At 61.3% G+C, this 21,016-nt stretch overlaps 1 protein-coding gene and 1 long non-coding RNA gene across 11 annotated transcripts; one reads left to right on the forward strand and one right to left on the reverse strand.

Moving 5' to 3' along the window:
- The first annotated feature begins 1,993 nt into the window (after positions 1-1,993).
- GPR4 (G protein-coupled receptor 4) lies at positions 1,994-19,829 on the forward strand. Of its 5 annotated transcripts, none has more exons than XM_089320063.1 (3): positions 1,994-2,120; positions 17,875-17,903; positions 18,473-19,829. In XM_089320063.1, the coding sequence occupies exon 3, from the start codon at positions 18,643-18,645 to the stop codon at positions 19,726-19,728; it is 1,086 nt and encodes a 361-aa protein (XP_089176189.1). In that variant the 5' UTR covers positions 1,994-2,120; positions 17,875-17,903; positions 18,473-18,642; the 3' UTR covers positions 19,729-19,829. The 5 variants fall into 5 exon arrangements, with proteins under 5 accessions (XP_089176189.1, XP_069918191.1, XP_089176188.1 ...); XM_070062090.2 differs by lacking the exon at positions 1,994-2,120 and adding an exon at positions 12,067-12,219; XM_089320062.1 differs by lacking the exon at positions 1,994-2,120 and adding an exon at positions 15,461-15,587.
- On the reverse strand, positions 10,863-13,438 carry LOC103346307 (uncharacterized). Of its 6 annotated transcripts, none has more exons than XR_515768.5 (3): positions 13,010-13,438; positions 11,152-11,268; positions 10,863-11,014 (listed from the first exon to the last, which is right to left on the reverse strand). It is a non-coding gene; the product is annotated as an uncharacterized LOC103346307 (long non-coding RNA). The 6 variants fall into 6 exon arrangements; XR_016225191.1 differs by having other exon boundaries at positions 13,046-13,418; XR_016225193.1 differs by lacking the exon at positions 13,010-13,438 and adding an exon at positions 12,541-12,633.
- Positions 19,830-21,016: the final 1,187 nt, after the last annotated feature.

Consider the following 21,016-nt stretch of genomic DNA (forward strand, 5'->3'; position numbering starts at 1 on the left):
GCTCCTCGGCACATTTTCACCCAGTTTTCTCTTTCAAATCCGAGGTTGGTAAACTTTCCATGCAAGGCCCAGTAATAGGGATGTCCGCCGTGCGAGCCGCCAGCCAGCTCTGAGGTCGCGAGGGGACGCAGCCGCACACGGGTCGGGCGCAGCTCTGACGGTTTCGGGCATAGGGAAGCAGGCGCTGGGCTCCCGGAAGTGTGGCGTCTTCTGTGGCTGGGCAGTGTATCCGGCGTTCCCGGGTTGGGGCCGTGTTGGAGCCAGGGCAGGTGACGGGGACCTGGTTGCCATTGGCTGAGTCCTGACCATTTGGGGCTGGGGGCCGCTGAGGCTGGGGCTCGGCTTCCCAGGCCAGTTGCTGAGGTTGTAAGTTTTCTTTTTTTCAACGATGTCTTTTATTTAATTGAAAAGCAGAGAGAGAGCGAGACAGACAGACAGATCTTCCACCTGCTGGCTCACTCCCCAAGTGACCACAATAGCCAGAGCGGAGCTAGGCCGAAGCCGGGAGCCTGGAGCTCCATCTGGGTCTCCCACAGAAGTGGCCGGAACCCAAGTACTTGAGCCCTCGCCGCTGCCTCCCCAGGGTCTGCGTTAGCCGGGCGCTGCAGCAGAATCGGAGCCAGGACTTGGGCTGGGCTCTCGTAGGTGAGATGCAGGTGTATCCCAAACAGTGTCGTGCCCACCGAGCCACCTACGCACACACACATACACACACACACACACACCCAAGTCCTCCTCTTGCCCGTGTGAGGTCAGCCAACCCGGGAAGAGCAAGCAATGAGATCGTCACAGCTGGACCAATGTCCAATGTATTTGTAAAATTTTTTTGAGGCCGGCGCCGTGGCTCACTAGGCTAATCCTCCGCCTTGCGGCGCCGGCACACCGGGTTCTAGTCCTGGTCGGGGCACCGGATTCTGTCCCGGTTGCCCTTCTTCCAGGCCAGCTCTCTGCTGTGGCCAGGGAATACAGTGGAGGATGGCCCAAGTGCTTGGGCCCTGCACCCACATGGGAGATCAGGAGGAAGCGCCTGGCTCCTGCCTTCGGATTGGCGCAGCGTGCCGGCTGTAGCAGCCATTTGGGGAGTGAACCAACGGAAGAAAGACCTTTCTCTCTTTCTCTCTCTCTACCTCTGCCTGTCAAAAAAAAAAAAAAAAAAAAAAGCAATGAGCAGTTCTCCCTTAGCTATGGGGAAAAAAGCAGATTGATTGATTTATTTGAAAGAGTTTCAGAGAGAGGAGAGGAGAGGCAGAGACAGAGAGGTCTTCCATCCACTGGTTCACTCCCCAAATGGCTGCAATGCCTGGGGCTGGACCAGACTAAAGCCAGGAGCCTGGACAGGTCTCCCACACGGGTGCAGGGGCCCAAGGACTTGAGCCGTCTTCTACTGCTTTCCCAGGCCACAGTAGGGAGCTGGATCAGAAGTGGAGCAGCCGGGACTCGAACTGGCACCCACATGGGATGCCGGCACTGCAGGTGGCAGCTTAACCCACTTCGCCAGGATGCCGGCCCCAACAGGGTTCTTGTATGGTACTTCCCATCAAACGTGTGTCTTGGTTGCATGACAAAATGATTTGGATTCCAGGTGGGAAATACAAAATCAAGCAGTTTTACAAAAAAATAGAAAAACCGTCCAGAGCGGCGGCGTCTTAGCGTGGAAATGCTCAGGTGCTCGGAGGTTAGGGTGCAGCCTGGCGCCCACCCTGCGGCTGCACCAGGGCGGTGTCACCCGCGCAGGACGCGTGACCTGAAAACCTTCAGCTGTCAGTCTCTCATTTCCCTGTCACTGTGGACTTAAGATAGCGCCGCTGTTTGAACAGAATTTGGCTGCCAAACTCAGCGTGGTCGGTTCACGTCGTAAATCAGCGTAAATCAAGTCGTAAATCAGCGGCCGCCTCCGCCTCCTCTGGGTCTCCTTCATCGCTTCCTCCAAACACCTTCTCCCACGGCCGGCCTCGCCAGACGCCGGACGGCTGTCCCTGTCCCGGGCGCTGCCGGGGGGCTGCCCAGCTCGGACGGTGGGAAAGCCCGAGTCCAAATCGACCTTTTTGCTTTATCAGACAGCGTCTCTCAGGTGTCCGCTGTGGGTCATGAAAACTGGCCAGTTCCAGATGGTCCCTAAGGTATGTGCAAGGAACGTCCCAGCCAGGGTTCTCTGGAGAAGCAAACCCTACAGGTGGGGTGTGTGCGTGTGTGCGTGTGTGCAGGGGTGGCATGAATATGTATCCTATATAATACACATTATATGTTGTATGCAAAGGGGGGTGAAAATGTCCATGGGAAAGTGAAATTATAAGACATTTCAAGTGAAGCCGCCACCTGTGGGCGCTGGTTCGAGTCCCGGCTGCTCCACTTCCAATCCTGCTCCCTGCTAGTGGCCTGGGAAAGCAGTGGAGGATGTGCCCAGTGCTTGGGCCCCTGCACCCACGTGGGAGACCCCGATGAAGCTCCTGGCTTCGGTCTGGCCCAGCCCTGGTTGCTGCAGCCATTTGGGGAGTGAACCAGCAGATGGAAGACCTCTCCCTCTCTCTGCCTCTCCTCCCCGCCCCTCCGTAATTTTGAGTTTCAAAATAAACAAATCATTAAAAAAGAGAGAGACAAGCATATTTTGGTACAAAAATTTTCTAAATCCACGATAGTTTTTCCATCATGTGCGTTTTTTCTGAACTCCTGATAGGCGTGAGTTTTAAGTTCCAAAATATCTGAGCACCGTGGCTCAGCCAACAGAGAAGAAAGCCCTCAAGGCGTTTCCTGGGGAGAGTCGATATGGGACTTGGAGTCACCTGGCGCCACCAAGCACCTGAGTTTATCTGATAGGTGCAGCCAGGTCTTTTCTATTCTTTCTGCGTTAGAAGAAAATTTTCAACATTTATTTTTATTTATTTGAAAGAGTTAGAGAGAGAAGAGAGAGAGACAGAGAGAGAGAGAGAGAGAGAGAGAGAGAGAGAGGTCTTTCAGCCACTGGTTCACTCCCCAGATGGCCACAACGGCCGGAGCTGTGCCGATCCGAAGCCAGGAGCCAGGAGCTTCTTCCAGGTCTCCCATGTGGGTGCAGGGGCCCAAGCACTTTGGCCATCTTGTACTGCTTTCCCAGGCCATAGCAGAGAGCTGGATCGGAAGTGGAGCAGCCGGGACTCGAACCAGTGCCCGTATGGGATGCTGGCTCCACAGGCGGCAGCTTTACCCACAGTGCTGGCCCCTATTCTTTCTTTTAAAATGAGGGCCTGGGGTGGGTGTTTGGCCTAGTGCTTAAGACACCTGTGGCCTCATGATAGTGCCTGGGTAGGAGTCCCACCTCTGCTCCTGGCTCCAGCTTCCTGCTACTGCAGACCCTGGAGGGAACTGGGCTTTGACCACCACGTGGGAGACCCAGGTTGATTTTCTGGCTCCCAGCTACAGCCTTGGCTCAGCCAGGGCCCTTGTGGGCTTCTAGGGAGTGAAGCAGCCGTTGAAAATTCTCTGTCTCTGCACCCCATATAAATACAGAAGGGCCGGCACCGCGGCTCACTAGGCTAATCCTCCACCTGTGGCGCTGGCACCCCGGGTTCTAGTCCCAGTTGGGGCTAAAACAGGTGGGGTGTGTGCTGGATTCTGTGCCGGTTGCCCCTCTTCCAGGCCAGCTCTCTGCTGTGGCCCGGGAAGGCAGTGGAGGATGGCCCAAGTGCTTGGGCCCTGCACCCCATGGGAGACCAGGAGAAGCACCTGGCTCCTGGCTTCGGATCCACGCAGCCCGCCGGCCGTAGCGGCCACTTGGGGGAAAAAGGAAGACCTCTCTCTCTCTCTCTCTCTCTCTCTCTCTCTCTCTCTCTAACTCTGCCTGTCAAAAAAAATTTAAAAAATAAAATAAAACCGGAGAGCACACAGCATTTGGTAACGGCCTCGTCGAATTCCCCCAGAGTTGCTCTTGGAGGATGTCCGAGCGATCCTTGCACATGGGGTGGGCACCTTGGCGGAGGGGGTTTTTCTGGAATGTTCCCTCTTGCTTGCCTGGTACCCGTTTTTCGAGATCGTCAGCCTTTACAAAGCGGCAGCTGTTGGGGAAGGAGGCGTGGATGTGCGAGTCTTTAACTCCCGCGTCTTTCAGGGGGACTCGGCAGAGGTCGGAACCCCCACTGGCCTCACGGCATCCCACAGTCACGAGCCGGCCAAGCTCGGCGCTGTCTGCTGCTGTTTGCCACGGGCTGGGGCGTGCTCACAAGCCCTGGCAGGGGCTGGCGCCGCCTAGGGACGAGGTCTGTGCCCAGGGGGACGCCTGAGGTCAATGACAGGGTGTCCTGCCCGGTCACGTTCAGCCTTGAATCTCAGCGCACGAGAAGGTTGAACCACACACATCGGGCAGGCAACAGATCTGACAAGATCCGGAGCGTTCCCAGGCGAGGTGAGCCGGCATGAGCTGCTCCCTGCGGCTGGGGCAGCAGAGTGGCCGGGTTTGGGGCGTTACCCAGGCCAACGTGACAGCGAGAGAGAGCCACCCGGGACCCTGGGTTTCCAGGACTGATGTTTGTGTTGTCCAAGGACCCGTGAGGTCCAGCCCGGAGCCTGGGACTGGCTCAGCAGCAGCTTGGAGCCTTGCAGACATGGCGACTGCCCGAGGGCGGCAGCGGGGGGGGGGGGGGGGGTAGGTCTGAGCTCGGGACCCTCTACAGCTGCTATGGAGCTGTGTCTTGGTCAGTGGTGGCCTCACAGGGTGGCGTCACAGGGCAGGTGTCAGGGCTGGAGGGGGAGCCGCCCGGTCCACGTCGGTCCAGCCGCCGGCTCTGGCTCCCTGCTGATGCAGACCCTGAGAGGCAGCAGCGATGGCGCAAGTGACCGGATCCCTGGCACCCACGCGGGAGGCCTGGATGGAGGACCTTGCTCCCAGCACGGGCTCCCGTCCGGTCACCGGACGCTGTGGACATTTAAGGAGTGAGCCAGAGGGGAGGAGCCCCGCCTGTCTGTCTTGTCGAAAGACGACGCTATTTTGTGATGCCATCAGTGTCTCGGCGTGTGCCAAGTCCAGGCCCTGATGCTTGCACAGTGACGAAGCTGCCTAAGGACACACGTGCGAGACGCGGCCTGCGGCCAGCAGTGACACGTGACTGCGTGTTCGTGGCCCGCACGCTCCCGTCGGCATGAACCGGCTGACTATGTCCACGGGGCACCGACACTGAGCCGCTCCGATCCCCTCATCTTTCGTAATAAGAGAATTTTGTAACCATCCCTAGCTACAGCTTTCTCCCTCCTGTGTTCCCGGCACTGAGAGACAGGTCTTTCCTCTTTGGGTCAACAGTGCTTTTTTTTTTTTTTTTTTTTTTTTTTTTTTGACAGGCAGAGTGGACAGTGAGAGAGAGAGACAGAGAGAAAGGTCTTCCTTTTGCCGTTGGTTCACCCTCCAATGGCCGCCGCAGCCAGCGCGCTGCGGCCGGCACACCGCGCTGATCCGATGGCAGGAGCCAGGAGCCAGGTGCTTTTCCTGGTCTCCCATGGGGTGCAGGGCCCAAGCACCTGGGCCATCCTCCACTGCACTCCCTGGCCACAGCAGAGAGCTGGCCTGGAAGAGGGGCAACCGGGACAGAATCCGGCGCCCCAACCGGGACTAGAACCCGGTGTGCCGGCGCTGCTAAGTGGAGGATTAGCCTAGTGAGCCGCGGCGCCGGCCTTTTTTTTTTTTTTTTTTTAATTCAATTTATTTATTTGAGAGGCAGAGTTACAGAGAGGGAGAGACAGAGAGAGAGAGATCTTCCATCCGCTGGTTCACTCCCCAGATGACTGCAACAGCCAGGGCTGGGCCAGGCTGAAGCCAGGAGCCAGGAGCTTCTTCCAGGTCTCCCACGCGGGTGCAGGGGCCCAAGCACTTGGACCATCCTCTGCTGCTTTCCCAGGCCACAGCAGGGAGTTGGATCGGAAGTGGAGCAGCCAGGACTTGAACCGGCGCCCACATGGGATGCTGCTACGCCACCGTAGTTCTGAATTGGAACTCGCAGGAGGGGCAGGTGTTTAGCCTGGCACTTGAGACACCTGTGTGGCCAATCGGCGTGTCTGGGTTCCTCTCATGACTCGAGCTTCCTGCCAGTGTGCACCCTGGGCTCAAGTGCTGGGCCCCTGCCCCCCACGTGGGAGATCCCCGTGGATTTCCTGGAGCTCAGCCTGACCCAGTCCTAGCCAGTACAGCCCTGTGGGGGGTACTTGCTGTCTCTCTCTTTATTTATTTATTTATTTTTTTGACAGGCAGAGTGGACAGTGAGAGAGAGAGAGAGAGAAAGGTCTTCCTTCGCCGTTGGTTCACCCTCCAGTGGCCGCCGCGGCCGGCGCACCACGCTGATCCGAAGCCAGGAGCCAGGTACTTATCCTGGTCTCCCATGGGGTGCAGGGCCCAAGCACTTGGGCCATCCTCCACTGCACTCCCGGGCCACAGCAGAAAGGTGGCCTGGAAGAGGGGCAACCGGGACAGAATCCGGCGCCCCGACTGGGACTAGAACCCGGTGTGCTGGCACCTCAGGCGGAGGATTAGCCTAGTGAGCCGCGGCGCTGGCCGCTGTCTCTCTCATTTACAAGGGGGAAGCCACCCCACCCCCCTGCGTCCGTCTGGAGGAGGGCCTGGGAATGTGCCTTCCAAACAGCTCCCAGCCAGTCTGAGGCCCTGGCCCCGTGCAGCACCGCACCTCCGTCTTCCAGGAGGGACAGCTCGGGGCCACCTCGCCCAAGCCACCTCTCGCTTACAGAGGTCCTGCTTACGCCTGCACTGGCGTCGCCCGCAGGGCCCTGGGAGCCGCTGCCTGAGCCATGACTCTGCCCACCGGCAGTGTCTGCAGAAGGGACGGTCCCCAGAACCAAACACAAAGCTCCGGGGGCAGCTGCATCCCGTCAAAGGGCCCCCTCGCTTCCATTTTCTAAGCCAAAGATCTCCATTCTGGGCAATGCATTCCCTGATCAATTGCCCGTGACACGTGGGATCAGGGCTTCTGAAAGTTGTAACCAGGGCCCACGCTGTGGTGCAGTGGGTTAAGCCACCGCCTGCAATGGCAGCATCCCGTGTGGGCGCTGGTTCGAGTCCCGGATGCTCCTCTTCTGATCCAGCTCTCTGCTAATGGGCCTGGGAAAGTAGAGGGAGATGGCCCAGGGGCTTGGGCCCCTGCCACTCAAGTGAGAGACCCAGATGACGCTCCTGGCTTCAGCCTGGCCCAACCCTGGCCAATATAGCCATTTGGGGAGTAAACAGGTGATCCCTCCCTCCCTCCCTCTCTCTCTCTCTTCCTGTCTCTCTCTCTCTCTCTAGCACGTGTCTGGCATGCAGTAAGTGCTTAACAAATATCAGTGTTGATCAGTGACTCACTCATTCAACACAGATAAGGAGTTTTATGCTAGGGCAAGTCCCGCACGGGGCGGTGCTGAGGCACAGCGGTCTCCATGACAGCCCAGCCCTGCCTGCATGGGACTCACAGGCCAGTGGGGGAGGCAGACCTGTCCTCAGCCAGCCAGGACCCTGAATGGCCAGAGGGAGGCCCAGGGGACATCCAGGAGGGCTTCTCGGAGGGGGTGGCAGAGTGAGTAAGGAATGAACAGGTAAAGCCGAGGGTGAGGCAGGTGTTGTCTGACGGTCCCTCCCCATTCTGGTTCCCCCAACAAACAGTGACAGAGCCCCCCCCCCCAGGCACCCGCAGCACCCTGCATCCCCTCTCAGCCCTGACTGCTCTGGGTGTCACATGGGTGTTGGCGACAAGTCTGCCTCCCCCTTGCCAGAGCCACTGAGGCCACCACCCCCAGCAGTGGCTCAGGAGGGTTTGTTGAGTGAATAATGGGGTATGTGAAATCGTTGAGAGCCTGTGATAGGAAAGAGCTGAGGTTCAGACTCCTTGAAGCACCCGTGCCTCAGTGTCCCTACTGCACAGGGGCACAGCGGGGTGCTCCGAGCACTGAGTTACTCGCCCGGGGGCCGGCACAGTGCCTGGCCGGAGCAGCCGTCACTCAGACTTGACTGTCCTGAGCTGGGCATTTGGGACACGGGGACACCTGCCCCCCGCCCCCGCATCAGAGTGAGCGCATTCAGGTCTCCACCCACCCCCAGTCCCAGCTTCCTGCCACTGTGCGCCTGGGAGCAGCAGGTGACGATGCCTGGGTCCCTGCCGTCTGTGCGGGAGGCCTGGATAGGTCTCTCCCTCCCTCTGTCTCTCTACCTCTCAAGTAAATAAAAACATGTGTTTTTTTTTTTTTTTTTGACAGGCAGAGTGGACAGTGAGAGAGAGAGACAGAGAGAAAGGTCTTCCTTTACCGTCGGTTCACCCTCCAATGGCCGCCGCGGCTAGCGCACCGCGCTGATCCGAAGCCAGGAGCCAGGTGCTTCTCCTGGTCTCCCATGGGGTGCAGGGCCCAAGCACTTGGGCCATCCTCCACTGCACTCCCTGGCCACAGCAGAGAGCTGGCCTGGAAGAGGGGCAACCGGGACAGAACCCGGCTCCCCAACCGGGACTAGAACCCGGTGTGCCGGCGCCGCTAGGCGGAGGATTAGCCTAGTGAGCCGCGGTGCCGGCCGTAGTTGGTTTTTAAAAATTTACTTGAAAGGTAGCGCATGGGCCGTCTTCTGCTAAGCTTCCGAGGAGCATTAGCAGGGAGCTGGGTTGGAAACAGAGCAGCTGGGACTCAAACTGTCGCTCATTAGGATGCTGGCATCGCAGGCAGCGGCTTACAGGGCTGTGCCATAGCGCTGCCCCTCCCTAAAGTTTAAAAACACCAGCGAAACAGAGGCCGGCGTGTGGCGTAGTGGGTACAGCCACTGCCTGTGAGGCCGGCATCTCTTATGGGCGTCAGTTCAAGTCCTGGCTGCTTCACCTCCAATCCAGCTCCCTGCTAACGGCCTGGGAAAAGCAGTGGAAAGCAGCCCAAGTATTTGGGCCCCTGCACCCACGACGGAGACCTGGAAGAAGTTCCTGGCTCCTGGCTCCAGCCTGGTCCAGCTCCAGCCATTGTAGCAATCTGGGGAGTGAACCATCGGATAGAAAACCTCTCTCTCTCTCCCTCCCTCTCTCTGTAACTCTGACTTTCTAATAAATAAATAAATCCAGCTGGCACCGCGGCTCACTAGGCTAATCCTCCGCCTTGCGGCGCCGGCACACCGGGTTCTAGTCCCGGTCGGGGCGCCGGATTCTGTCCCGGTTGCCCCTCTTCCAGGCCAGCTCTCTGCTGTGGCCCGGGAGTGCAGTGGAGGATGGCCCAGGTGCTTGGGCCCTGCACCCCATGGGAGACCAGGAAAAGCACCTGGCTCCTGGCTCCTGCCATCGGATCAGCGCGGTACGCTGGCCACGGCAGCCATTGGAGAGTGAACCAACGGCAAAAGGAAGACCTTTCTCTCTGTCTCTCTCTCTCACTGTCCACTCTGCCTGTCAAAATAAATAAATAAATAAATAAATCCAAAACAACAAAAGCAAAGTTAGGCGTGTTTATTTTTCCATCATTTCTGATGCTTCACTTAAAAATTTTTTTTTTTAATTTATTTGTAACGTCACAGAGGTGGCAGGAAATATAGAGAGATCATCCACCCACTGGTTCACTCCCCAAATGCCTGCAACAGCCAGGGCTGGGCCAGGTGAAAGCCAGGAGCCGGGAGCTCCATCCGGGTCTCCCACAGGGGTTGCAGGGGCCTAAGAGCTTGACCCCTCACCGGCTGCCTCCCAGGGTGCATTAGCAGGAAGCTGAAGAGAGCCAAGACCCAGGCCCCCCAGTATGAGACACAGGGCGTCTCAGTCCCTGTGCCCAACACCCGTGCCCCCGCCGGCACCGCCTCCGGCAGCCACAGGAGCCCAGAGTCCACTCTCGTCTCTGACCTCTGTGCCGCCTTCCTCCCCGGCCATCCTTTCCACCTGGCGAACTCCTATTCAGCCCGCACTGACCAGCCGTCCCGTCAGGTTTCAGAGGCCGATTTTCTGCCACTCCCGAGTCAAAGCCCCCCATTCCTGCGCCCCACCTTTAGACCCTGGTGCCATCTGGAGACTTGGTGCTCTGTCGCCCCCTCATGGCCGGCCTCGGGTCTGCATGGGAAAATGTGCCTTCAAAGTTCTACTGAAAAAGGGCTGGGGACCCTCTATTTGGCCCCCAGGGTCAGGCTCAGCCTTTCCGCCCCTGCCCTGGGCCCTGGGAGACCGCCTTGTGCAGGCTCCATCCACGGGTGACCTTTGCCCTCCACCTTCTGGTTGGGTTCTATCAATGAGAGGCATGGACAGGAAGTCCAAGGGTAGGCGGGAGGGGGGGGGGTGTTGATTTCCTGGGCCGCTCCCTGCACCTGCAGAGCTGCAGCCCCCACGGCTCCTCCCCAGACTGTGTCCCTGGAGTCTGGCAGGCGGCGCCCTCCCTCCCGTCCCTTCTGCCCCAGGTGGGCAGGGGTGGTGGTAGAGGCTGTGTCCTCACCGCAGGGTCCCCAACTGCGTGGGCTCCCCCGCCCAGCCCGCCCCTCTATAAACTGCCCCTTCCATAAATGCCCCCAGGTACCTGCGTCCCACTGGGACCCTGAGAAAGCCGTATGGCAGATTTAAGGGGAGCCTGAGAAACAACGGGACTCTAACCTCCCAGAACGGCTCCTGGGAGGAGCTGCAGGTGTGGCTCCATGGTCCGCCCACGCGCGTCCTGTCTCCTGCAGCCTGGTTCAGGGAGGTGAAGTCACCAGTCCAAGACCACACAGCAAGTGACTGTAATAATAGCCACCTCTTTCTGTTTGTTTTTAAAAGAGCTGCAGGACTGCATTTCTGTGAAGTTCTAGAATGCTCCGCACTCCGGCACTCCGCCTGGAGGAAGGAAGGGAGTTCCCTCTGGGGTGAGGTGGGTGTGCTGTGATGGGAATCTGTCCTGGCCAGCTATAGGGTGGGATTCGTCACGGCTCTAACGGTTCCCTTAAGAACTGGGCGCTCTTCGTGGTTTTTAATGAAAAAAAAAAAAAAAAAAAACTCTAGAGAATTTGTGAACCTAGGAGTTGTCATTTCGGGGCTGTATTCCAGGTCTTTCCAAAGTCCTTGGAACAGGCACGGCTTCTTGGGGCCACTGGACGGAGCACCTGATGATGGAGAGACAGAGAAGGAGATGTGTTGAGCGCACTCACACACACAGTAAACACACACACACAGTAAACAAACCTGAGGCGAGGGTGGGGGTGGGGGTGGGGCAGGGGTTAAGGAAGAATAAGCAAAATACCAAAAATATGAGCCGGCCACTGGCGGAACACCGGCTGGACGTGGAGGACCTCGCGCTGGGTGAAATAAGCCAGGCGCCGTAAGACAAGCCCGGCATATTCTGCCTTATATGTGGAAGCTAAAAATTAAAAACAAAAAAAAAAAAAAAAGAAAGAAAGGCATGCTTGGGTGTATCAATTTTGCCGCAGACACGGTGTCTTTGAAAGCTTTGCTTTAAATCTCTGTCAAACAAATGGACAGGGATTTTCTATTACTATAATTCTAAAGATTTGGTGACTTGACATTGTACAAGGGAATCGAACATTTTTTCTTTGCTCGTTGTCCATAGTTCTTGCCTGTGTTCCCGTCACCTTTTATTTGTTGAACCTTTTCTTTCGTGGAGCCAAAAAGCCTTTTACTATAATATAAATTAAAAACGTCATCTCAAAAAAATAGATTCAAAAAAGTTAGACGGGACCCGTGCGGTGGGGAAGAGGAAAGCAGAGAGACACGGGACGGGAGTCTGGGTGGCCGACTGCACACACGCCGGGACCCCGGCGGCAGGGGACCGGGCCTGTCCGGGAGCAAGGGGAAGCGGAGGGACCCCGAAAGCACACTGCGAGGTCTGGCGGGGCCACGCACGGGCTGCAGCTGCGAGCCCGGGGCGCCCGCCACCCTGGAGGGGCTGGGCAGGGGTCGCCCAGAGGGCTGAGGTCTGGGATCTCCAAGGGAGCGGCGGCAGCGGCGCGGGCCCCTGTCCCCCAGAGCCCAGGGCTTGGTACCCTTGGGGGCGTGCGGGTGTCGGGGAGGGGGCCCGGCCTTCCGGACTGGGGGGCCTCTCGGAGGAGGGGGCCTGACCTTGTCCGGGGGCGGCGGCTTTCCGCGATTAAGGGGGCGCGGCAGAGGAAGGGTTAACGGGGGCGGGCCCGGCGGGGCGGGGCCTGGGCCGGCGGCTGCGGCCCCGGGGCCCGAGGGAGCCGCCGCCGTCCTGCCCCGCGGGGGCGCCCGCCGGGTCCCCGCGCCGCCGCCGTCGATCCGGACCGGGACGCAGCCCGGAGAGGCGCCGCCGCCCGCCCCGTCCAGCGCGCAGGTAGGCGCCCGCCCCCGGGGCGCGCAGTGCCCGGCCCCCTGGGGGCTGTCAGGCCCCCCGCGCGCCTCGAGGGCTCTCTGGCTCCGGGCGGCTCTGTGCCCGCGGAGCTCCCCGGCGCGGCCGTCTCTGGGCCCGGTGCCCTGAGTGTCCGCCCGCCGCTCGCCCTTCCCGGCGCTGGCTCCCGCGGTCTCCGGCTCATCGCGGACCCTGTTTTTGCACCTTCTGCCCCATCTTCCTCCCCTCCCAAATCCTCACCCCAGACCTTCCCTGGGGGCCGGGAAGCTGCTTAGGAGTGGGGGCAGGGGGCAGTGGGATGGCGACCTGGAGCAGGTGGTCTCAGCGCCCCCTGCCCGGGTCACCCGCTGCTCCTGAGGTCCCTCGCACCCCACCGTTAGGTTTCAGGAATTCCTGGCTGGGGGGGGGGGGTGGACTTCCTCCCCCACTTCCTTCCAAAATTTGGCCGGTCACCGTTAACTCCTTCCTGCCTTGTCCTCACCCCCCCACACACACTTCACTTGCACACACGCACACACGCACACACGTGTGTACCGGCTGAGCAGTTTCTGTGAAGCGTGGGGTGTGTGTGCATGCGTGTGTGTGTGTGTGTGTGTGTGTGAGAGAGAGAGAGAGAGAGAGAGAGATGGATGGTGGGATGCAAGTTGGATTCTCCCCGTGCCCCCTGAGCCCGTGGAGGGAGCCTCCCACCCAGCCCTGTCTCCGTGGAGGAGGTTTAGGGTGAGGAGGGGCTGGGGGGCCGTGGAGAGCCCCCTGAACCCTTGCACCTGAGCACCTTAGGATGGCAGGATCCGGAGGCTGGTGCGCTCACCGGGCAGGACTGGAAACCCCAGATCCTGTAGGCAGCTGGGTGCTCCTTCCGTCCAGAAGCGCCAGCCTGGAAGTCTTGGCTGTTCTCAGCTTGGAGCTCCAGCTGGGCTGGGGAGCTGCGTAAGCCACACACACCCCCCAGCGGGTGACAGGTGGGGAAACCGAGGCACACTGCCAGTCAGAGAGCCAGGCTCCCCCCCCACACCGCCCTGCCCTGGGGAAGGGGAGCTTCAGGACCCCAAATCCAGAGTGCTGGCCTCCTTTGCTGCCGCTGCCTAGACTTGCTTTGGGGGATCCGGCTTGGCTGCCAGGGAGCGAGGGGTGGGTGCCTGGCGAGAATCCAGAAGGGAGGGTGCAGAGCAAATATTTCTGGAACCTTGCTGCCGAGGTGGGGGCGGGGTGTGTGTGGGTGGGTGGTGGGTGGGTGGGGACTGTTGGTGGGGGTGGAATGGGCGGAGCTTCAGAGGAGGGGGGAGAGAGAAGAGTGCGGGGGAGCGGGGTTTGACACCCGCACCCCCCCACCCTCCCCAGGAAGCCCACTGTTCCCTTGGGACACGGCCTGTAATTTGGTTTGTGTCTAGACAAATAATAACGCGGCCGGTGTGAGCCAGGAGAGCTGGGGCCCCGGCGGAGCTAGGGCTGGGGAAGCAGCCGGGGTGTCTGATGTCCCCTCCCTCCCCAGGTGGTGGGAATCCGGGGTGCAGGTGGCGGGGGCGCCCAGCCGCCCCCTGTCCCCGCCGCCAGGTCTCAGGACTCTGCTCCACCTTGGAAACCGGGCTGCAGGAATTGGAGATGAGAGCAGGTCTCGGGAACAGAGAGCGAGCGAGGGGGGCGCGCCCCGATTCTGTAGAAAAAGGGAAATGCGTGTTTGCGGGGCAGAGATAAAAATCAGTGAGGTTTAATAATAGATCCAGAAAGTCATGGAGTGTTCAAACAAAAAAAAAATCATAGAGCATTCTAACAATAGAACCGGAGAGTCCTGGAATGTGAGACTTTGGAGTATTGAAAACACAGAAGGTTATGCACTTCCAAAGCCCGGGTGGCCACAATAGCAGCACGGAGGGGAGGGAAGGTCTAGAATGCTACAGAACGTTCTATCCTGCAGAACTGGACCGACTATAGAACCTGGAAACGCCTGGAATGTAGAACATCAGGCGGGCACAGGCTGAGGACCCCAGTGTCCCTCTGGGGCAGCGTGGGCAAGGGGGTGGTGGAGACCCATCCCCTCCCCGGGGGTAGAAGTGGGGAAACTGAGGCCCGCAGGGCGGCCAGGGTGGCCTCGCTGCCCCTGGTTTCCGCCGGCTGCCAGGGCAGCAGGTGGGGAGCGCTGGCGGGGCGGTGATCACATTTCATCCCTAATGAACAGACCGGCGCTGGCTGGTCCCCTGGGGCCGCTGGGGAGGGGGCAGCCAGAGCCCACAGAGAGGGGGGAAGGGAGACCACCTGGTGGCTTCAGGCACAGGCCAGCCGGCCGGTGAGTGAGCTGGGGGTGTGGGGTCTGCATCGCTTCCCCCTCTTGTCCTCTCAACCTCCTCCCCCCGCCGTGAGTCCCTCAGCCTTGCTGATCTGGGGGTACCTGCCGGTGCCTAGGGACTTATCTGAGCTGGAGCAGCGGGGGGCCTGCAGAGAGGCGAGGGCTGAACAGTATCTGCCCTTCCTCACACCAGGGCTTATCTCTCTTCCCTGCCCTCTGCAAGGGGCCAGCACCGACCTCAGGGAGGGGGTGGGGGCGGGACCTGCAAGAGGCAGCAGGAACCGACCGCTGACCGCAGGACCTGGGAGACAGGGAGAGCTTCCTGTTGGCTGCCAGATTTGGGGGTTCGCCCCAACAAAGCCCCAGTAAGGAAGTCAGCTTAGAGCCTAACGGCAGAAGGTCCTGCCCCAGGGGCTGGCGGGGGAGGCCAGGGGACGGAGGGACACTGGGTCACTTGCTCTGCTTGTGGTGGCAAGGCCTGCGTTGGCCAGCACGTTCTCACGGGGCCCCCAGAAAGCCGTGGGGGGAAAGAATGGGAGTGCGGGAGGTGGGGAGAAAAGCCGCTGAGGGAGGGGGAGTCTGGGGCTCAGAGGCCACGGCCCCGTCACATGGTATGACTTAGGCAGCTGCTTTGCCGATCGGTTACCCCCGCTGTACCGGGGGAAGGGTCAGACATCGCCTGGCATAATGGCTTTGTAAAGGGCTGACATTCCTTGTCGGCTGCTGGGGGCTCAGTGCCGGGCAGATCTCAGGTTGAGAAGAAGAGGGAGTTGGCAGGGTGCCCTTCCCCCACGCCCAGCATCCCTAAGCAGCAGGTGCACTGGGGGGGGGCGGGGGGAAGGGGCGGGGCTGCGCTGGCTCCCCTGGAGGAAGTTAGCTGTGGGAAGTGTTACTTCCTCTGCCTGGTGTGTACCTGCTCCAGCCGCGCCACAACCCAGGGGACACACGGAGAGGGGTGGGGCGGACGTGATGGCCGGGCCCAGTGCTGGTCTCGGCTCTCCAGGGCCTGCTCATGGGACCACTGTCCAGACACTGCACGTGCGACCAGGGCCTCCGCGGTCTGCGCCCGGTAAAGGTTGTGTGCCCTCCCACGGGAGGGGCAGCTGAGGCCCCGCATCCCAGGAACGAGGAGGGAGAGACCAAGAGGCTATAGAGTGCTGGGGCCCGGAACCAAGTGGAGGAGGATGGGGAGGGGTTCAGCGGGGAGGGGCCGGAGGTGTTTGGAGGTCTGGGCTTGAAGGCAGGGGTCACACACCACCTCACTCTTCCATCGCCAGGACCCGGAGGCCACTGTGGGGTGGGGGTGGGGTGGGGGCGGGGAGCCAGCTGCAGCTGTGTCTGAGGACCCTGCAGCGGGTAGGCGGGGCTTACTGAGGGGGCCTGCCCTGCCCTTTCAAAGTCAGTTATGAAGCGGGGCACATCCTGCAGCCTGCCTCGGCTGCTTCTTTCCTCCGGGGGAGGGGGTCGGGCTGCCCAGTGCTGCCCCTATCCCGGGCCTCTGGCCTCTGCCCTCAATGGCTTCTGTGCATGGTCATTTATTGAACGCCTACTGTATGCTGAGGATTCTGCTGAAGGACCTGAGTGGCCGTTGGGAAAAGCAGAGACGGTACTGCTGCACAGGGCCAGGGCGGAGGGTGGCAGGGGCTCCTGGGACAGGTGCGGGACCCAGGGCTCAGTGTGGAGGTGGAGCGGGGAGGAGACTGGTGTCTGGGGGCTCCCCAGGGACCCCTGTTGTGACCGGAGGCTCATCCCTGTGCCTCTCTGTCCAGCAGACTGAGCCACTGGTTTCTAGCGTTGTGTCCTGCAGGTTCTTTTAATTTTCATTTTATTTGAAAGGCAGAGGGGTTGGCGCTGTGGCGTAGCAGGTAAAGCTGCTGCCTGCAGTGCCGGCATCCATATGGGCGCTGGTTCAAGTCCTGGCTGCTCCACTTCCGATCCATCTCTCTGCTATGGCCTGGGAAAGCAGTGGAGGATGGCCCAAGTGCTTGGGCCCCTGCATTCGTGTGGGAGACCCGGAAGAAGCTCCTGGCTCCTGGCTTCGGATCGGCCCAGCTCCGGCCGTTGAGGCCAATTGGGGAGTGAACCAGCAGATGGGCGACCTCTCTCTCTCTCTCTCTAACTCTGACTTTCAAGTAAATAAATAAATCTTAAAAAAAAAATTAAAAAAAGGCAGAGAGACAGACACAGAGAGAGATCTTCATCCACTGGTTTGCACCCCAAATGCCCACAACAGCCAGGGCTGGGCCAGGTCGAAGCCAGGAGCCGGGCACTCCATCCGGGTCTCCCACGTGAGTGCAGGGGCCCAAGTGCGTGAGCCCTCACCTGCTGCCTCCCAGCAGGGACCCAGAGCTGGGACTCCCTCCAGTCTCGGCCACTGTCTCTGCTCAGCGCCCGCCCTCCCCACCCCCTCTCCCTCAGAGCGCAGGGCGCCTTCCCCTTATTGCCCTCAGCCTGGGTTTCCAGTTAAGATCTTGTTTTAAAAAACAGAGAAAAAGATTTCCCATCCACTGAAAACCAAGCGGGCATGGCTGTGCGGGAGCCTGTGCCGCGGGGTTCGCTGCCCCTCCCTCTGGGGCTGACCGCAGTCGGGGTCTCGGCCCCTGCCTGTCCTCAGAGCTCTGCTTGTAGTTCTCCCCCGACCACGGGTGCCAGGCCCAGGGTTCTGTCCGCGAGGCTGGAGGGGGAGAGGAGGCCCCTCCCTGCTCCTCTGTCCCTCCTCGGCTGCCAGCCCACGGCTCCTCTGGACACAAGCAGGGCGCAGGCTGGAGCGGTCCCCTCCGCCCATCAGCACCCTGGACAGGTCCTGGCCTCAGTTTGTCAAATGGGGCCTCTCCTCTCCTCTTTATGGGATTCTGCAAGGTGCTCATGGGATGATGCCCACCCAGGTGCTGGGAACGGGGTCTGCCAGGGCTGGCGCACGGGGGCCGGAGCATCGCCCTCATCTCCCTGTTGGGAGTGGGGTGCCCTCACACGGCACCCCACAGGCATGTTGGCTATCATGCACCAGCTGAGAACAAAGCAAGGCTGTTTGACGTTGAAGATACAAATGGGTCCCGGCACCAGCCCTGCTGTGTCCCACAGTTGGTGGTGGGGGGGGGGGCGGGGGGTTGTACCGACCTCGCTAGACCCTGCCTGGTCTTGGAAGTGAGTGGTTTCCCAACGCAGAGCTGGGCACTGCCCCGGCCTCGCGGTCCCTGAGCTGGTGGCCCTAACTTCTGTCCGGGGAAGGGTGCCCTGCCTCCCCGGGCTGTTCCCGGGGCTCTGCTGCTGGAATGGGCTTCCAGCCGCTCGGCCGCGAGGGGCGCGGGGAGGGGAGGCGTGTCCACGCATGCTCACTGCGGCCTCTCTCCCCACAGGCACCGCACGGTCCGCCCTGAACTTGGTGGTGAGCTGGACCCCCGCCCCCAGGACCAAGCCAGAGCCCCGCCCCTGCCCTCCCATCCGTAAACCTCCCCTGAACCCACTCTTCCTCTCCTCCTCTCCTCCGTCCCGTTTCCTAAAAGCCCTGCCCACAGGCCCCGCCGGACCCTCTCCCTGCCCTGCTGGGGGGCACCCCCTTTTCCGTCATCCTCTCCTCCCCAGTTCCCTTTCTCACTTCCTGCCGACATCCTAGGAAATGCCAGCACTCCAAACGCATCCCCTGGCCTTTCCAACCCTCCCCGCCACACTGCTCCGTGGCTTTCCAGTGTCTTCTAGAACGTTCCGTGCCACCAGTCCCTCACCATGACAACACCGGGATCCTCGGTCCTCTGCACACATCCCCCCCCCCCCGACCATGGCCCACTGAGGCGCCCCATCCCCTTGGCCAGTTTTTGTGGAGCCCCCGCCGCCCACCGTCGCCCCTGCTTTGTGCCCTGAATGGGGCTAGAAGCGCCTCCTTGAAACCCCACCGCCCCCAAGCCTGCCTCTCGTCCTAACTGTCCTAACTCCTCTGCCTTTTCCTTCCCGGCCCAGCCCGCCCGCGGCCCACGGTCCACTTCGTCTCTTCCCCGTGGGCTGCCTCCCGCCATGTCCCCCTGAGCCTCCGAGGAGGGGGGCTCAGGGGGCCCGATGGCCTCCCGCCCCCCGTGGCCCCACAGCCCCTGTGGGCCGGGGGAGGCGTCGGGGGAGCCGCAGCGCCGACGATGGTCAACCGGACGTGGGAGGGCTGCCACGTGGACTCCCAGGTGGACCAGCTCTTCCCGCCGTCCCTCTACATCTTCGTCATCGGCGTGGGGCTGCCCACCAACTGCCTGGCGCTGTGGGCGGCCTACCGCCAGGTGCGGCAGCGCAACGAGCTGGGCGTGTACCTGATGAACCTGAGCATTGCCGACCTGCTCTACATCGGCACGCTGCCGCTGTGGGTCGACTACTTCCTGCACCATGACAACTGGATCCACGGCCCCGGCTCCTGCAAGCTCTTCGGCTTCGTCTTCTACACCAACATCTACATCAGCATCGCCTTCCTGTGCTGCATCTCCGTGGACCGCTACCTGGCCGTGGCGCACCCGCTGCGCTTCGCCCGCCTGCGCCGCGTCAAGACCGCCGTGGCCGTGAGCTCCGTGGTCTGGGCCACGGAGCTGGGCGCCAACTCGGCGCCGCTGTTCCACGATGAGCTCTTCCGCGACCGCTACAACCACACCTTCTGCTTCGAGAAGTTCCCCATGGAAGGCTGGGTGGCCTGGATGAACCTCTACCGCGTCTTCCTCGGCTTCCTCTTCCCGTGGGCGCTCATGTTGCTGTCCTACCGCGGCATCCTGCGGGCCGTGCGGGCCAGCGTGTCCACCGAGCGCCAGGAGAAGGCCAAGATCAAGCGGCTGGCGCTCAGCCTCATCGCCATTGTGCTGGTCTGCTTCGCGCCCTACCACGCGCTCCTGCTCTCGCGCAGCGCCGTCTACCTGGGCCGCCCCGGGGACTGCGGCTTCGAGGAGCGCGTCTTCTCCGCCTACCACAGCTCCCTGGCCTTCACCAGCCTCAACTGCGTGGCCGACCCCATCCTGTACTGCCTGGTGAACGAGGGCGCCCGCGGCGACGTGGCCAAGGCACTGCACGACCTGCTGCGCTTCCTGGCCAGCGACAAGCCCCAGGCGATGGCCACCGCCTCGCTCACCCTGGAGACCCCGCTCACGTCCAAGAGGAACAGCGCGGCCAAGGCCCTGGCGGCCGGCTGGGTGGCCGCCCCGCCCTCCCAGGGGGACCAGGTGCAGCTCAAGATGCTGCCGGCAAAGTGAGCCCCGCCTGGCCACCCCCAGCCCCCCTCCTGGCTGTTTATGCAAATTGTATGTAAATAGGGCCGTGGTAATATTCCTGAGAATACAAGGTCGCAGGAAAAGAGTGAGGTTGGTGTGTTATGAGGTGGACCACGCTCCTCCATGAAGCCAACAGCCCTGGTCTGCCCTCGGGGGCTCCCGGGCCCTGGGACAGTCTGAGAGTCATGGAGGGCTCCCTGGAGAAGGGAAGCGGAAATCGCGTTTGATTCCCAGAAGGAAGCTGGCAGGGTCGCCAACAAAGGGCTACAAGGGGCACAGAACTCGGAACGCGTCCACGCGCTTAGAAACCGGAGTCCACTTCCGGCCACCGCCCTTCCAGCCTGCTTCACTGCAGGTGGGGGAGCAGCTCCAGACGGTCCCTGCCCACTCCCACTCGGGGGCCTGGGCAGTGGGAGCTGCAGCCCGGTGCTCTGTGGGGGCACCTGCCGGGCTGGTCACAGAGACCAGTGTGTGACCCCACAGCCTTCCTGTGTGGCGGGACTGCAGTGAAGGGCAATCAAGGCAGGCTGCCTGGGGGAGGAGGCTCAGGACAAAAGGAAGGGTATTACTCATTCCTTCCGCAGAGGCTCACGGGGGTGGTGCCGGGGACACAGTGATGACCAAGCCAGCCCTCACGGGGCTCCTGACGAGCAAGTAAAACAAATATATGACACACAGACACAGAGACACACACAGAGAGACATAAACATACACACGTTTGGAACTGCTCAGCATTGAGGGGGAAATGAGGCAGGTGAGGGCCCGGGCCCGTGGCTGCTGTGGGCAGGGGCCCTGGGGTGACAGCGTCTGGGGTTCAAGACCCCGCAGCGCGGCTGCAGCGGGGGCAGGGGGAGCAGCCTCTGGCTCTGAGCTGGGGGGCCCTGGGCAGGGCAGGAAGTGACCCGACCTCTGCGTTCACCGGGATCCTGCTGGCCAGCGCCTGGGGAAAGGGACTGGGCAGGCGAGGGCAGCAGCCGGGAGCCCTCGGGAGGCGCTGGTGCAGGCCTGGGTCTGCACCGGGGTAAGGCTTCCCGGGGCCTGTGCGAAGGGAGCCCCCCCGGGCCCTGGCTCGGGGCGGCCACTGGGGCCAAGCCGCTAGGCTCAGGGCCGATGGCCAGTGAGTCAGCGCTGGAGCCACCCCAGCCGCCTCCGTTCCCACGCCCCGGGGTGATCAAGGCTGCCCGCCCTGGCCTCTCTGGGGCCACCAGGAATGGCGGGCTGGGAGCAGGAGGGGGCCCCGGCTCTGGCAGATCTCCTGTCCCCTCCTCGT

Source organism: Oryctolagus cuniculus, chromosome 18, assembly GCF_051225735.1.
Source record: "Oryctolagus cuniculus isolate XC-2025 breed Fujian yellow rabbit chromosome 18, ASM5122573v1, whole genome shotgun sequence".
Classification (NCBI taxonomy): Eukaryota; Metazoa; Chordata; class Mammalia; order Lagomorpha; family Leporidae; genus Oryctolagus; species Oryctolagus cuniculus.